Source organism: Amphiura filiformis, chromosome 11 (genome assembly GCF_039555335.1).
Source record: "Amphiura filiformis chromosome 11, Afil_fr2py, whole genome shotgun sequence".
In the NCBI taxonomy this organism is placed as follows: Eukaryota; Metazoa; Echinodermata; class Ophiuroidea; order Amphilepidida; family Amphiuridae; genus Amphiura; species Amphiura filiformis.
This window is the reverse complement of record NC_092638.1, coordinates 23,626,194-23,641,527: the sequence shown is the minus strand read 5'-3', so window position 1 is coordinate 23,641,527 and position 15,334 is coordinate 23,626,194. Positions and strand designations below refer to the sequence as shown.

General features: G+C 37.9%; 1 protein-coding gene across 3 annotated transcripts in view; it reads right to left on the bottom strand.

Moving 5' to 3' along the window:
* Nucleotides 1–15,334, bottom strand: part of LOC140164584 (cytochrome P450 1A1-like) — a 44,143-nt gene that overhangs the window by 15,748 nt on the left and 13,061 nt on the right. The window contains exon 2 of one of the 3 annotated variants that reach the window (XM_072187897.1): nucleotides 1,566–1,772. The exons of the other annotated variants lie outside the window; for them this stretch is intronic. Coding sequence (XP_072043998.1) covers nucleotides 1,566–1,728 — 163 coding nt within the window. The 5' untranslated portion in view covers nucleotides 1,729–1,772. The remainder of the gene's footprint in view (nucleotides 1–1,565; nucleotides 1,773–15,334) is intronic. 3 annotated transcript variants of the gene reach the window in all.

The following is a 15,334-nucleotide window of genomic DNA, read 5'->3' as shown; positions in this document are numbered from 1 at the left end:
GAAAAAAAGGACAAAATTTGATTACAATGGGTATAATTTTAGAATATGTAAAATTGTTACCAACAATACAAAACCTATATCAAAGAAAACACGAAGTCATCGGTTGAATATTCAAATAACGGCAAAATATTACTACAGTACCAGTCATGAAGGCCCTATTATTATTATTATTATTATTATTATTATTATTATTATTATTATTATTATTATTATTATTATTATTATTATTATTTATAACTCTCATAATAATTGTCTTTCAGTCCTGCTCGGTATTCTTGGTGTGTTCTTCTTGTTTTTTGTTTTCTTATGTATATTTGCTAATGTATAATGTGTCACCGGTCACCCTGCATTAATTTGGGCATCTTGTCCAGATTTTGTCCTGGTTTTTTTTTTTGTTTTGTTGGGGTTTTTTTCTAGCTCCTTGTATTCTTGCATTGATTCGTCGGGTGCATCACATACTGGTCTATTTTGAATTTTTGACTTTTCTGAGAAAAGTGGTACACACCTCAATTTTTCCTAAATAATTAGTTACAAAATTTTAAATTTGAACTATTTATGATTTTTACCAAATTCGTATTTCGCATACTGATCTATCTCGAAAAGCACGCATTTCTAGAAAATCGCAATTAAAAATCTTCGTAGTTTACCTTTCTGTGCTATGCTGCAACGTGTTCATGTAGAAGTTTACCTTTCTATAATTGAATTAGGCCTTGGATTTTCATGAAAGTGGTTTTAAATTTAAGCATAATACTTAACAGATTTATTTAAAGTCATGTGGAATGTTGAATTATATTTACGTATGCAATATTGTTTAAAACTACACTAAAGTTGTAGTTTTGTATGTGAAATAGTTAATTTCCCGATATCGTAAAGTGTATTTCATACTGGTCTATCTCGAGATAGACCAGTATGTAATGCGTCTAAAATATATAGCCCCCAAGAATGATGGGATAGACCGAGATAGTATGTTGCACTTCAAATACGATATCGGAACATTAACTATTTCACATAAAGAAAGGTAAACTTATATACGAAGATTTTCAATTGCGATCTAGAAACGCGTGTTTTTCGAGATAGACCAGTATGTAATGCGTAAGAACGTTGTAGTGCAGGGCGACATAGTCCAAAGTTATATTCATCTATTGCTGTGGTAGTTAATCCGATTACTGCGTCACTTCTACAGCGAATCGACATACACAGCCTGTAGATGTTATCGGTGTTCTATAAGCTGCCTATCCTATCAGCGACTGCTATATCTTGTTTAGGATCTTCAAAAGAAGTACCTACATGTGCAACCATGACTGTTTCAAATTAGCCCGCCACAGTCATGCAAGTAACTCTAAGATCGCACATTGAATTGATTTGAATGAGGAATTGTTAGAAGTCACACACGAGTAACGTGGATAACCTCTATATCGTCAACCTATCTTCAATTGACATTATTTTGCAATTCTGAATACGTATAACTGAACTAAAATTAATATACCTGAGGTATATTAATTTTAATATTATAATAATATAATACCTCTAAACATTTCCATGGATATTCACATTATAGAACTTACTCAGTATATTGCCAATGAAAGGATATGGTCTTGGACCAGGTGGCATTCCAGGTGGCCTCTTGACGCTATTATACATGAAGTATGCCAACACTGCTGCACACCCCAATGCGACATTGACAGCAGTGATTGACGATAAAGCGGTCTCTATGAGAGCACCAAGCATGGTGACGTTTCCTCCAGGCCAAAGTGCTTTCGAAAATCTGAAATCTGGTAAATATGTTAGATATATTGCGATAACTTGCATTAAGGGTAAACGATGTATTGTTGGTCGAAGCAGCAGGAAAAAAAGTAGTTCACAGCATCTTGCGATGGCAATTATTTTGTCTTAATATGGGCATACTGATTCCATATAAATGGATTTTTGTAAAGACAATCGATGTTACTAATTATGTAATTAATAAATACACGAGTGATGCAGTTATAGAGCGATGTATATAGAGATGCTGTTTACCCCGGGGTTTTTGGGGTGTTTTTTTTCATCTCTGAAAAAAATGAAACGGACGCCGGCAGAAAATCACTGGCTGTCCTGTCATTAGTTTTTCACCTCTAGGTCTATAAAACGTATACAAAGTTAGGTTTCAATAACAGGAAACTTTTTTTCCTGATGACCACATGTCAATAACGCATAGAAATGATGTTTTTTGCCCCGGAAAGGTACGTGTCATCGGCGCCATTATATGCGATTCCTTTTTCCGATGACGACACCAGCCGAAATGTCCGTATTCCAGAATGTAATGAACATAACTCTATACACCCCCGTGGGGAGTTGATGCGTTTTGCGACACCCGTACCCCCCCCAAATAGTGCATGGTGGGAAAGAGGGAAAAAGGTATATAGACATTGCAAACTTTGTTACGTTTCAAACAACTTGAGACACCAGTTTGCTGAAATTGAAGCATTTTTCAGTTTTTGATACCTGACGTTTAACCAGCCCGACAATTGCTCAATTGATCTTGTTGGCCTGCCACCCCCTCCCCCTCTTACTGTCCCTGCATAGAGCTCATAATTATTGCACAGCTCCTTTAGTCACTATTATCCATGCTCTAATACCCCCGGGTGGTGAATGGTCAAATGGTCTGCCAAAAATCGCTTCCCTCCCTTCCCCTTTGGTCGTGCCAAAAATTCTTTGCCTCACCCCTCCCTACTTTACGCTTGCATGATTTTGGGGAACCCAAATTTAAAACCTGAAATTGTTTTTTTGTTTTTTGTTTTTTATGTCTGAACTATGCAAGGCATTAACAGCTGCTATCGGTATGATAGCGCTGATGGGTTAACGCCAAGATAGTTGTTAACCTCCCGTTTGAAGCTCAGCCGATTCTGGTTAGAGATAATTGGACCAGGTAGATCGTTCCAAAGGTGAGCTGAGGATGGAAGGAATGACCTCTGGTGGCTGACCAGGTTGGATCTTGGGATTTTGACAGCTTGGTCGTGGGATCTGACAGAACGCCGCAGACGAGGATCAATAATCATACGATCTGGTAACAGATGTTGAAGGAGTTCTGGAGCTTCGCCATAGAACATCCGATGAAATAGAGTGATGGCTCGCTCTTCTATGTCTCAGGTGCTGTATTTGATGGTTCTTTCCATCTGCTTCTGAGATGCCAATGATACGTACCGCTCTTCTTTGTATAGCATCAAGTTTGGACAGAGAAGTGGGTGGAGCACCCATCCATGCAGAGCTGGCATATTCCATCTTGGATCGGATCATAGTCTTGTATATCGTTGCTCTCTGAGAAGGGACAAGGTAGGGGGCCGCACGACATAGGAGACCAAGACGTTGGCTAGCTGTTCTTGCCATCTTGTCCACTACAGGGGTCCATGACAGGTCTTTGTTAACAGTAAGACCAAGAAGGTCAACACTGTCTGCCTCTTCTAGAGTTGTTCCAAAAAAGTGGAGGTTAGGGTGACTATATGAAGCATCTCTGCGGTTAGAAATAGTGGTGGTCTTGCACTTCGCAGCTCCAAACAGTACATTCCATGTCTTTGCCCATGTCTCTATTGCTTTGAGGTCTACATCAAGTGATATTGCAGCGCCAATTCTATCTTCCTTGGACTTGATGGATGACATCAGGGTTACATCATCAGCATATAAGATTGATGGATTTGTAAGTCCGGAGGTGATGTCATCGATGAAGATGATAAACAGAAGTGGTCCAAGGATCGAGCATTGTGGGACACCGGCATTTATAGGCTTTTCAGTTGATGAAATCCCATTCAGTGAGACTCTCAGGGAACGATTGGTGAGGTAGTCATTCAACCACTTCAGCAGCTTTCCAGTGAAACCCAGAGCAGATAGCTTTGCCAATAGGCCGGGGTGCCATACCCTGTCAAAAGCCTTGCTGATGTCAAGGCAGGCAACTCTACTTTCTTCTCTGTCATTGATGGAGTTTGATAGCCGCTGGGAGACATATGTTAGGGCATCGGAAGTGGAATGGCCAGCCCTGAAACCAAATTGCTGCTTAGATATTAGCTGATGTGAGTCTAGGTGGCGCCACATAGCTTCATATATCAGTCTCTCCATGACTTTAGACAGTGTTGACAGTAGGGATATAGGGCGATAGTTGCTGGGAGAATGCCTGTCCCTTTCTTGTGGCATGGGATGACATTAGCAACCTTCCACTGGTTCGGCACATGACCTTTATCAAAGCAAAGTTGGAAGAGACGAGCAAGTGGGGTAGCAAGCTCAGGGGCAGCGGTTCTAAGCACAATGGATGGGATACCATCTGGTCCAGAAGCTTTGTTGATGTCGAGTTTCTTCAGCTGCTTACTGACTTGCTTTGGCCAGAATACAATGTTGCCGCACTTGGAAGCAGTCTTGTTTGGAATGTTGGGGACTGGCTTACAGTTCTCAGCATGAGGGATGGTTGATTTCTCACTGAAGAATGTTGCAAAGCACTCAGCTTTAGCCTCTGATGTTATGTAGGTGTTGCCATCAGATTTGAGGACTGGTATTTCACTCTTGCCCCCTTTGCCCATAAGCCGATGTGCGGTCCACCACCAAGACTTTGATCCTGTCTGGAGCTCGTCTGTCATCTTCTCCTTAACTCTAGACTTGTGCGCAGATGCAGCTTTTCTTGACACAGATGTGTACTCTGTCCTGGCTCTGTTATATTCAAGTCGGGACTCTGGAGTCTGGAGGGATTTCCAACATCTCCACTTGGTATCCTTCTTCTTGAGTGCCCTTTCACAGCCATCATTCCACCATTCTGGGTAGTTAACATAGGAGTGCACAGATCTCTGGGGTATAAACTCATGCATTGCCTCACAGATGACATTGGTCACATTATCACATGCAGCTTCAGGGTTGTTTTCGTGATCAACTTGTTCCACGGAGCTGCAGCTAAAGCACTTCTGAGTCCGTTCCAATCTGCCTTTTGTGGAGCCATACTTTTCTGGGTGGTGGTTGTTCAGATAGAGGTTGAGCTTGCAATGTTGTCTTGGCAAGGTAGTGGTCGGAGGTGCCAATGTTGTGATCTATGATGACTGGAGTGAACAGGTTGGGGGCATCTGTAATGATAAGATCTAAGCGATTACCAAGCTGGTGGGTGGCTCCTGAGACAATTTGGGTAAGATCATGTGTACAGCAGAAGTCATATGCCATCCTGCCCTCTTCATCAGTAGGAGATCTGCTGAGAAGCCATTCGCGATGGTGACAGTTGAAATCGCCAGCCAAAATAGAAATGTTGGCTTTGGTTCTTGTGATTAGGCGGTCCATGTTATTATCATACCACTCCAAGGTTTTGATGACTTTCTTTTGAGGACAATACACAAGAGAAAGCAGTACTGTACCACTCATGGTTTCCATGGTGAAGACCATTACCTCATGCCTCTTGGGCTCCATGCTGTATTCTCTCACTATTGGCAAGCCATTCTTGTAATAGACTATGCAGCCGCCCCATCCACTGTTGTCAATCCTATCTCTTCTCATGCTAGAATAGCCAGCTAGGGAAATGGCTGGACTATCTTCAGGGATTGAAGATTCCAGCTTAGATTCAGTAATGAGGATGAGATCAGGCTTGGACTTCGTTGGAGCAGAGCATATCCTAGCCTCTAGCTGTCCTTTATTAGTTCTTAAGCCTCTCAGGTTGGTCAGCCAAATATTCAAATTCGTTAGTCGTGATCCGTGAGCAGATTTAGTCAAATTCGTTCGGTCCGTCCGTTTATTCTCTTTAGTAACTTTCGTGACAAATAATGCAGAATTGGGGGAGTCAGCCCCATTGGGAGGTAAAAAAACGAAGCACCCACCGGGAAAACCAGACACCCTTCACAGCACGGTCAGTAGTAAAAACTGCTCACTGCAAGGTGGATAAATATAATAAGTTGATCAATTTATCCAGTGTCTGGCAAAGGTCATTCTCAGCTTCGCAGCCTGCTCTGCAACAGTGCCTGCCTTTCTTTTGAAGTTTCGCAGTTCTTCTGCAGGTCCATTACATGAAGGGTTAACCCTATGCAACTCCCTAGGTGGAGGGTTCTGCTTTTACACATGTGGACAGCAGCCGAGGTTCACTAATTATGGAGTGACTCGCCTCAAATCCAGGAACAAGTAGTGCCGTTGAATCTAAAGATTTCGTCCGCCATAACGATGTCCTGTTCAGCACCGACTATTTAACCATAGCTGGATGACCATAGTGTAACCACCTGGATATACAATGCTGGTCAGACATTGATGTTTAGCTCATAGCTGGGGTTAACTAGGATGTACAAGAAAAATAGAGAGAGATAGAGAGAGATAGTCACAATACCAAATTGTTTTATTATAAACCAATCCCAAAAAGAAAGTATCCAGTTTAATTTTGGTCCATAAGTCACAGAAGGAGTATTAAATCAAGACCCGCCAAAAGTATGTTACAGATAAATTTGTTCCGCACAGTTTGATATCACATTTGTCCAAATCGATTCAGAATTGATGCCACAATGACCTTTTGAATGCAATCACCTCTATTTTAAAAGTTGCAGAAATTCCTATTGATTTGGTCCTGCTACTCAATATTTATTTTGTTTCGATATGTAAGATGAAAAAACAAATCACAGCAAAAAAATTGTAATCAATACATGAAATTGAAGCATGAGGGGCTTAAATTCATGATTATTGCACCACCGCTTAATTATTTGTTGTTGTTTTTTAATTTTAGGTGGTGTAGCGTGCGTCATCATGGTTCAATGATTTATATTTTCGAGAAATTTTCACGACACAGACGTAACAGGAACAGTTAGTTGCCAGGGCTGTAGCAAGCGGGTGGACATGGTGGACGAAGTCCATAGGCCCCGAGGGTTCAGGGGCCCCGAGCAAAAGCGAAAATGAAATAAGGGGCTCAGCTTGAGGTTCAGATGGAACCTTCATGGCTGAAATGGTAACACTTACCATACTTTCACGTTATTTATGTAAGTGCAGTGTTTTGTCAACACTATTCGGTATGGTGGTTTGTCCTATTGTACCAGATCTTGATGGGCCCCTGTAAGATTCGCCATAAGGCAGTTTAACAAAATGATACACCAAAATGATACTCTTCAAATTTAACATCTCGATCTTTGTGGTATTTACAATATTGTGGCAAGAGGCCCTAATATTAGGGATGCCCACTCTCAATACAGTTTCCACTAGAACGATTTTTCATTTACTGTGTGCGTGCACTCACACACGTATTGTCTATGGAGAAACTGATCGATACAAGAAATCCCAGGCATGTTAAATGGCGTACATACTTGTTTTGATCCAAATGTAGGCCTATATCAGGGTGTTTCAAGAAATTCCTGATTCCACCAGAAAACATTCACCAAACTTTTTCCTGTTTGGTCAGTAAATAGAGAGGACCTTCCTGCATGAAGAGATCAACTTTTTTAATGAAAAATTTAATGAGATGAGAACTACAACAGGTTGAAGTGACACCATTCCGTGCATCAGGTGTTCAAACGCAATTATCTCCGAATTTGGAGTGAATCAGACAAGCAAACTTACATACTCATAAAATTTAACTATTTATGAAGACAAAATGTGTAGGATGTTAAGAAATTTAAGAATGTTTAAGCCTACCGCGGCCCATCTCAAATCATGCACTTCCCCGTGCACTTCTCACTACCATGTCCATTTCATAGGGAGTATAAAAACCGGGGACCATCATGGCTTCCATGCACACAGTGTGTTGCTCAATGTAGTAAAGATAACCTTTGAGTTGGAGCAAATTTCTCAAAATTGGTAGTGATTAATGTTACCAAACTTATGCCATGATGAAATATAATAATTTTTGAAGATAAAATGTGCTGACCTTAAAAGATTGAACAATGTTTAAGACTACCGCTTTTCATTTGAAATAATGCACTTATTGTTCATCTCCTCTATGGAGATATTTTCCATGGCGGCCATCTATGATCATGCTTGAGGTTTCAACAAACAAACCATGGGTTTTGAGGTCAACAAAATCGATTAAATTTTCAGGATCATCTTATTTTCATGTTGTTATAAGCAAATATAATGTTCCAGATAAGATAGTTAATAAATACATTAAGAAAAAGTACCTTAAAGTTGCACTTTCTGTTAGTATTCCTTTTTGGACTTTAACTTTTTAACATGTTCTAGCAGCCCTATATAAAACCGTGACACTCGAAAGGCCATATCTCTGGAATGAAACGTCCGATTAAGATTATTTAAACGCCAAAATGTTTCTTTCATCAATTCCCATCCAATAAGTTAGGTCTGACTCAATTTAAAAGTACTTCAATTTTTAGTGGACATGCCTACTAATATGTCGGAAAATCATGAAAATTGTGTTACCATGTTCAAAATAATTAAATAAAAACTATTTAATAAATTGCCTTCATCAGGCGTAGTACTATAAACAATCTCGACAGAATCTATGACAGTGTGGGTTGAACATGCTGAGGGGCCGAATGTATTCAAGTTTGACATTTTTGTTATTGTCATGACTGTGTAATAAAGACAAATGTGAGATAGTTAATACGGATATGTTATGATGCATCTCAACACAAGGAAGTATCGTATTATAGTAATCTTGGTGTGTAGAAATTTGAAATATAAACTTGAAGAGAATAACCCAAAAGTTTGATGAAGTCATAAACGAAACTTTTGTTAGGGGGAGTGAGACAAAAAAGGCCATTTACGTTAGTAAAAAGTAGTTAAAAGCTATTTAAAGCCATAATGTGCGATCTTTTAAAATGAGTTTGGTCAATTTTTTTTCCAAAACTGATTTTGGGGCCATATTTATAATGTTAACACATGCCAGTCCCAACTTACACATACCGTAATTGGATTCAACCAAATTCATTGTGTTTTTAGGACAAAAGCAAATTTGAATTAACTTAATTTACCTCATTAGTTTGAACTAAAATGACAAAAATTCCTTAAAAATTCCTTATAATATTGCATAATTTTTTTGCAAATAATAATCAAATTAAAATTTGACTAAAATCGTATATGTGACCGTACACGGCGAATGAGCCGTAAATTCCTCCCCGGTCAAATTTAATGAGATGAGAACTACAACAGGTTGAAGTGACACCATTCCGTGCATCAGGTGTTCAAACGCAATTATCTCCGAATTTGGAGTGAATCAGACAAGCAAACTTACATACTCATAAAATTTAACTATTTATGAAGACAAAATGTGTAGGATGTTAAGAAATTTAAGAATGTTTAAGCCTACCGCGGCCCATCTCAAATCATGCACTTCCCCGTGCACTTCTCACTACCATGTCCATTTCATAGGGAGTATAAAAACCGGGGACCATCATGGCTTCCATGCACACAGTGTATTGCTCAATGTAGTAAAGATAACCTTTGAGTTGGAGCAAATTTCTCAAAATTGGTAGTGATTAATGTTACCAAACTTATGCCATGATGAAATATAATAATTTTTGAAGATAAAATGTGCTGACCTTAAAAGATTGAACAATGTTTAAGACTACCGCTTTTCATTTGAAATAATGCACTTATTGTTCATCTCCTCTATGGAGATATTTTCCATGGCGGCCATCTATGATCATGCTTGAGGTTTCAACAAACAAACCATGGGTTTTGAGGTCAACAAAATCGATTAAATTTTCAGGATCATCTTATTTTCATGTTGTTATAAGCAAATATAATGTTCCAGATAAGATAGTTAATAAATACATTAAGAAAAAGTACCTTAAAGTTGCACTTTCTGTTAGTATTCCTTTTTGGACTTTAACTTTTTAACATGTTCTAGCAGCCCTATATAAAACCGTGACACTCAAAAGGCCATATCTCTGAAATGAAACGTCCGATTAAGATTATTTAAACGCCAAAATGTTTCTTTCATCAATTCCCATCCAATAAGTTAGGTCTGACTCAATTTAAAAGTACTTCAATTTTTAGTGGACATGCCTACTAATATGTCGGAAAATCATGAAAATTGTGTTACCATGTTCAAAATAATTAAATAAAAACTATTTAATAAATTGCCTTCATCAGGCGTAGTACTATAAACAATCTCGACAGAATCTATGACAGTGTGGGTTGAACATGCTGAGGGGCCGAATGTATTCAAGTTTGACATTTTTTGTTATTGTCATGACTGTGTAATAAAGACAAATGTGAGATAGTTAATACGGATATGTTATGATGCATCTCAACACAAGGAAGTATCGTATTATAGTAATCTTGGTGTGTAGAAATTTGAAATATAAACTTGAAGAGAATAACCCAAAAGTTTGATGAAGTCATAAACGAAACTTTTGTTAGGGGGAGTGAGACAAAAAGGCCATTTACGTTAGTAAAAAGTAGTTAAAAGCTATTTAAAGCCATAATGTGCGATCTTTTAAAATGAGTTTGGTCAATTTTTTTTTCCAAAACTGATTTTGGGGCCATATTTATAATGTTAACACATGCCAGTCCCAACTTACACATACCGTAATTGGATTCAACCAAATTCATTGTGTTTTTTAGGACAAAAGCAAATTTGAATTAACTTAATTTACCTCATTAGTTTGAACTAAAATGACAAAAATTCCTTAAAAATTCCTTATAATATTGCATAATTTTTTTGCAAATAATAATCAAATTAAAATTTGACTAAAATCGTATATGTGACCGTACACGGCGAATGAGCCGTAAATTCCTCCCCGGTCAATTTTGTTTTATTTCGTGCTTAGAAAATATACATCATAAGCTTTAAAATGGTATATCATTTGACTTCAAACGATATCCAAAAGCGGGGTTATGGTTTCTACGTGTGTCTCTTTTTCCACATTGCTGGCAATAAATAGCAAACAGTCATAATTGGCGGTCATTTCAAATCATCCCCAAGTCAACGAGGTTCAAGAAAGTTCTCATATTGTTAATTGTTGGTTATACATACCTATACAAAATACAATGCCTGGTAACCCACCACTTGAACAGGATTTAGCCAAAGCAAACAAAGACCAGAGCTATTAAAAATTGTATAGCCATATCTAAGGTAGAAGGTTATTATCCACTTCAACAATAGGATTATTGATTGGTGTTTGACTATCAAAATGAGCTTGTGTTACCGATGAATACGATCTTCATACACATATTACACTGTAACTCAGAATACAATTTAAGGAATTTACGGCTCATTCGTGCTGTACGGTCACATATTAACACTGTTATTATTAAAATGCAAAAGTCCATGGTAAAAGGAGCCCTGAACTTACGAGTGCACGTGGGATGTAATCGCATTTTTTCCTTATTTCAATGTCAAATAATTTCTATAGAATATTATGTAAATTGTTGACATGGAGTGATTTATATAACTGGAATTTATGTATACGTTGTTTATTCAAAGGTTTCCATGACTACTTGATTCATGAGAAGACACATGAATAATGTTCATAATGATCAAATGACCCGTGAATTCTGTATAACTAAGAATAAAGTTCATTACACATGTTACAGGTAGACATAGCTCTATTAAATTTAGTTACGATGATAAAAAAAAATATGGAATAACTTCTTCTTCCATTTTTTTGCATTCATTAAAGTTTTAAAATTCATAACCATACATTTTGGATAGACTTTAACAAACATGAAAACATATGCATTAATTTACATAGTTTAAAAATTAATTCAGACAAAATAAGTAGCAAATTAGATTATTGTAAATGATTTTAATTGTGCACTTTGAAAATAAAAATGTGCAGCCCATGCAGTTTTTCATTGTTTATTTCTAGCCCGGCGTGTTAAAAAAAGATTGCCTACCTCTCCTTTAGATGGGCGAGGAGGATGACACTCTCATCATCAATGACAGATAAATTAATACGTTAACATCATTCCCAGTCATATAATAAACCAACAACAAAGATTCAAAATGTTTGCCTCTTGTTTCCTGTGTGTTAATTACTTAAGGGCGTACTACATCCCTCGATAAATGTGATTTTTGCATTTTTCTCCAAAAATAATAAGACACTGGTAACAAAAGTTATGTATATTATACGGGCAAGGAATTCAATAATTACTACACTGGAATTTCAGTGACCCAAGACAAGCGGTTCGTTATTTATGATAAGAAATAAGGCACCGCTACGATGTACCTTATTTTCTATCATATATACTGAACCGCTTGTCTTGAGTCACTGAAATTTCAGTGTAGTAATTGGATTCCTTGCCCCAATAATATACATAACTTTTGTTACCAGTGTCTTATTATTTTTGGAGAAAAATGCAAAAATAGTCACACATTTGCCACAGGGGTGTAGTACCCCCTTGATGAATAGTATGAAAATGTTAATCTATTTAACAGCGGTCTTAAAATTCATGTATATTAAAGATTAAATATAGGGCTTAGAGCAAGAACTAGCTATGTCCATTTGTTTTCTCAATTACATGTTACTCATTTCGGCAACAAATGTACAGTTAGTTCTGCCCTCCAAAATAAATGCAAGTGACTTTGGGGTATATGCATGGTCACTTGAACACCCGGCTTGAACAGTTAGTTAGACGCAAGTGACCATGCATATACCCCAAAGTCACTTACATTTTCTTATGGAGGGCAGAATTAACCGTCCATTTGTTACCGAAATGAGTAACATGTAATTGAGAAAACAAATGACCATAGCTAGTTCTTGCTCCAAGCCCTCGAATATAGAAATTTGAGCCGCAAATGGCCATTTGACAATTAATGGCTAATTAAGCCATATAATTTTGGGCTACTTAGTTTTCTTATTAACCTAGAAATACTGGAATTTTCGATATTTCACATCTACTTTAGAGGGAGGGGAGGGGTTCAGCCTCCTAACGAAAGGACTTTCGTTTAAAGGACTTCATTGAACTTTCGGGTTGTTCCCTTAGGGATAAGGCTAGTAAACGAGATGTTAAAAGGGCCCGCATTTGTCCTTGTCCATGGGCCCCCGAGGCTCTTGCTACGCCCCTGTTAGTTGTACATTTCTTTACATTGTTCGAGCTTTCGACACATTGTCGTCCTCGCGACTACAAAATAATTGGAGGAAATAAATACAAAAAACACATTCTACGTTCGCAGCCTATAAGCCTAATTATCAAACAAAGGAGTTTGTGTTGTTAGTCAAAACATGTAAGTAATTTTTATTTGTATGTTACAAGATGGTCATACAAACTGTGGTCATGTTATATCATGTGAGCTCTTCTCTTGTCATTGATGTACATTTCTGAGTTTCTACTGGTCATTTGCCGGTGTACATGTTCTTTTCGTTTGAGGGGGCTATCATTTTCTTCGGAAGGGGGTCCCAAAATGTTGGGGTCAATAAACTTGCGCCCCCCCATTTCGGTAAAAAACAAATAATACAAACACTGAGTCGCAAATATAATATTACTGCACTGTCAGACATGTCCAATATGTTCATTTTGACACAAATGTTTATCAGCCAAAAGGCCAGACAAATTTTGGTATACGAATACTCACCTAGCCAAAGCACCACGAAGCCCAATGTCGAATTGTCAGCTGCTGCCTGATTGTAACGCCCTGGTGGATGCAGTTTATTAACAAAATAAAAATTCCTTTAAAAAGGAATAGGACGAGCAAATGATTTTTGAAGAGATTCATCAGGAATACAATATTCAGATTTCAAAGTTTTTCATAGTATAATTCCAAGAAAAAAACTCACTTTTTTTCCATACAGTTTCGGCGTTCCAGTCTGTTGCCTTTCTCAATGGTGTCTGCCAATCGATCCTTTGTTGGATGGTATGACGTCATCAGAAGATGATGACGCCCTCAGGATCAATTGGTCGTAGACGTGACTCAGTTGGTAGGCCCCCTCGTCGCCGTTCATTAGGCTTTCTCTCATGAATGAGAGAAAATGAATTGTCAAGATAAAGGTGTAGTTCCATATTGATAATGCAGTATTACTTTGATTTTCACTTGTCATCATTAGCAGTGGAGTGAAATCTTGATTGAAAGAATTAAAGTAGGAAACTAGGAAGGTTGGTGTTCTAAATGACGAAGAGACCAAGGAAAGCAATCAAATTTGCAAAATGATATTGTAATTATATCCAAAGGTGTTTTGTTTTTTCCGTATGATAAAAACTTACATTTATTGTAATTGTTTGATTGAGTTAGGTTTTGAAGCATGGAAACAGTCTTGCAAAGTATGAAAGGTAAGAAATTGAGGCATAGTTAGACTGAATTGCGTGCTAGAATTCCACTGTAGGACTATACTGACTGTAGAACAACTTTTTACCCACCTCCTCGTAGGACTACACTAAAAGAATCCCACTGTAGGACTATACTGACTGTAGGACTACTTTATGTCACCCCACCTTTTTAGGACAACAAGATAAAAATAAAAAACCCTACACCATAGGACTGTACGGTAAAACATGTCTACCAGATTACCAGCAGGCTACTTTTTAGTCACCCCACCTTTGTAGGACTACACAACAAAAAAACCCACCACCAGAGGACTTTACGGTAAAATATTCAAAACATTGAATCACCACTCATGAATCTATGCATGAATTAAGGTCAAAACCATTATGTAAATAAGATAATGGCCACTAAAATGGGCTCACAGACATGAGTTCTTTATTATGTAAATGAGATGTATGTGATCTCAAAAAAGGACATGTTAACATAAATTAATTGACTGCGAGGTTGACAAATAAATCCGTGTGTGAATAGTTGATTCAGTGACCAACTATCAGTGGGCACGGTAAATTAATCTGTTTACGCCCTCGTGGTACCTTGCGTCCAACGTTACGTAAAAACTGCCAATCATGCTAAACAAACAAAGAAATTAAAACAATCTGTTGCAACTTTCGGATTTGCATACAAGTAATTCTAGTTCTACAACAATAGGTCTAATTATTTCTTTTAAACACGTTGCTGCCTAATTAAGATGACTTTATAGCACTGATTAGATATCAAAATAAAGTAATAATTACAAATTGTCATGAACATATCGCCTCTGTAGTTTCCCGAGTACATAGACAGCTCGAATATTTTCTGCAACACTGTGAGTAATATGTAGGTCAAGACTCAGCGCAAAAGGGCGAGAAACGCCTTGCGTTTCTCGCCCAACGATACCACGTGATCCAGGTGACCTGATCTGACCTTTGGTTTAGCCGTCCCTGGTGTGGTAAGTCCCAGATTCAGAAACACCGGATCATAGCATGATCCACCAATGAGCCACGAAGGACTGCTATGAATACGGTATCCATGGGATGGTCTTCGTTTTAACTTAAATGGGGTGTATTTCGGCTTTTTTTGGAATAATCGTATTCATCTGACATCAATTCTCCATGGTTTGTTACCATCGGAAAGCTGATGATGATCAACGTAGTCAAGCTCCTCCGCTCCGTC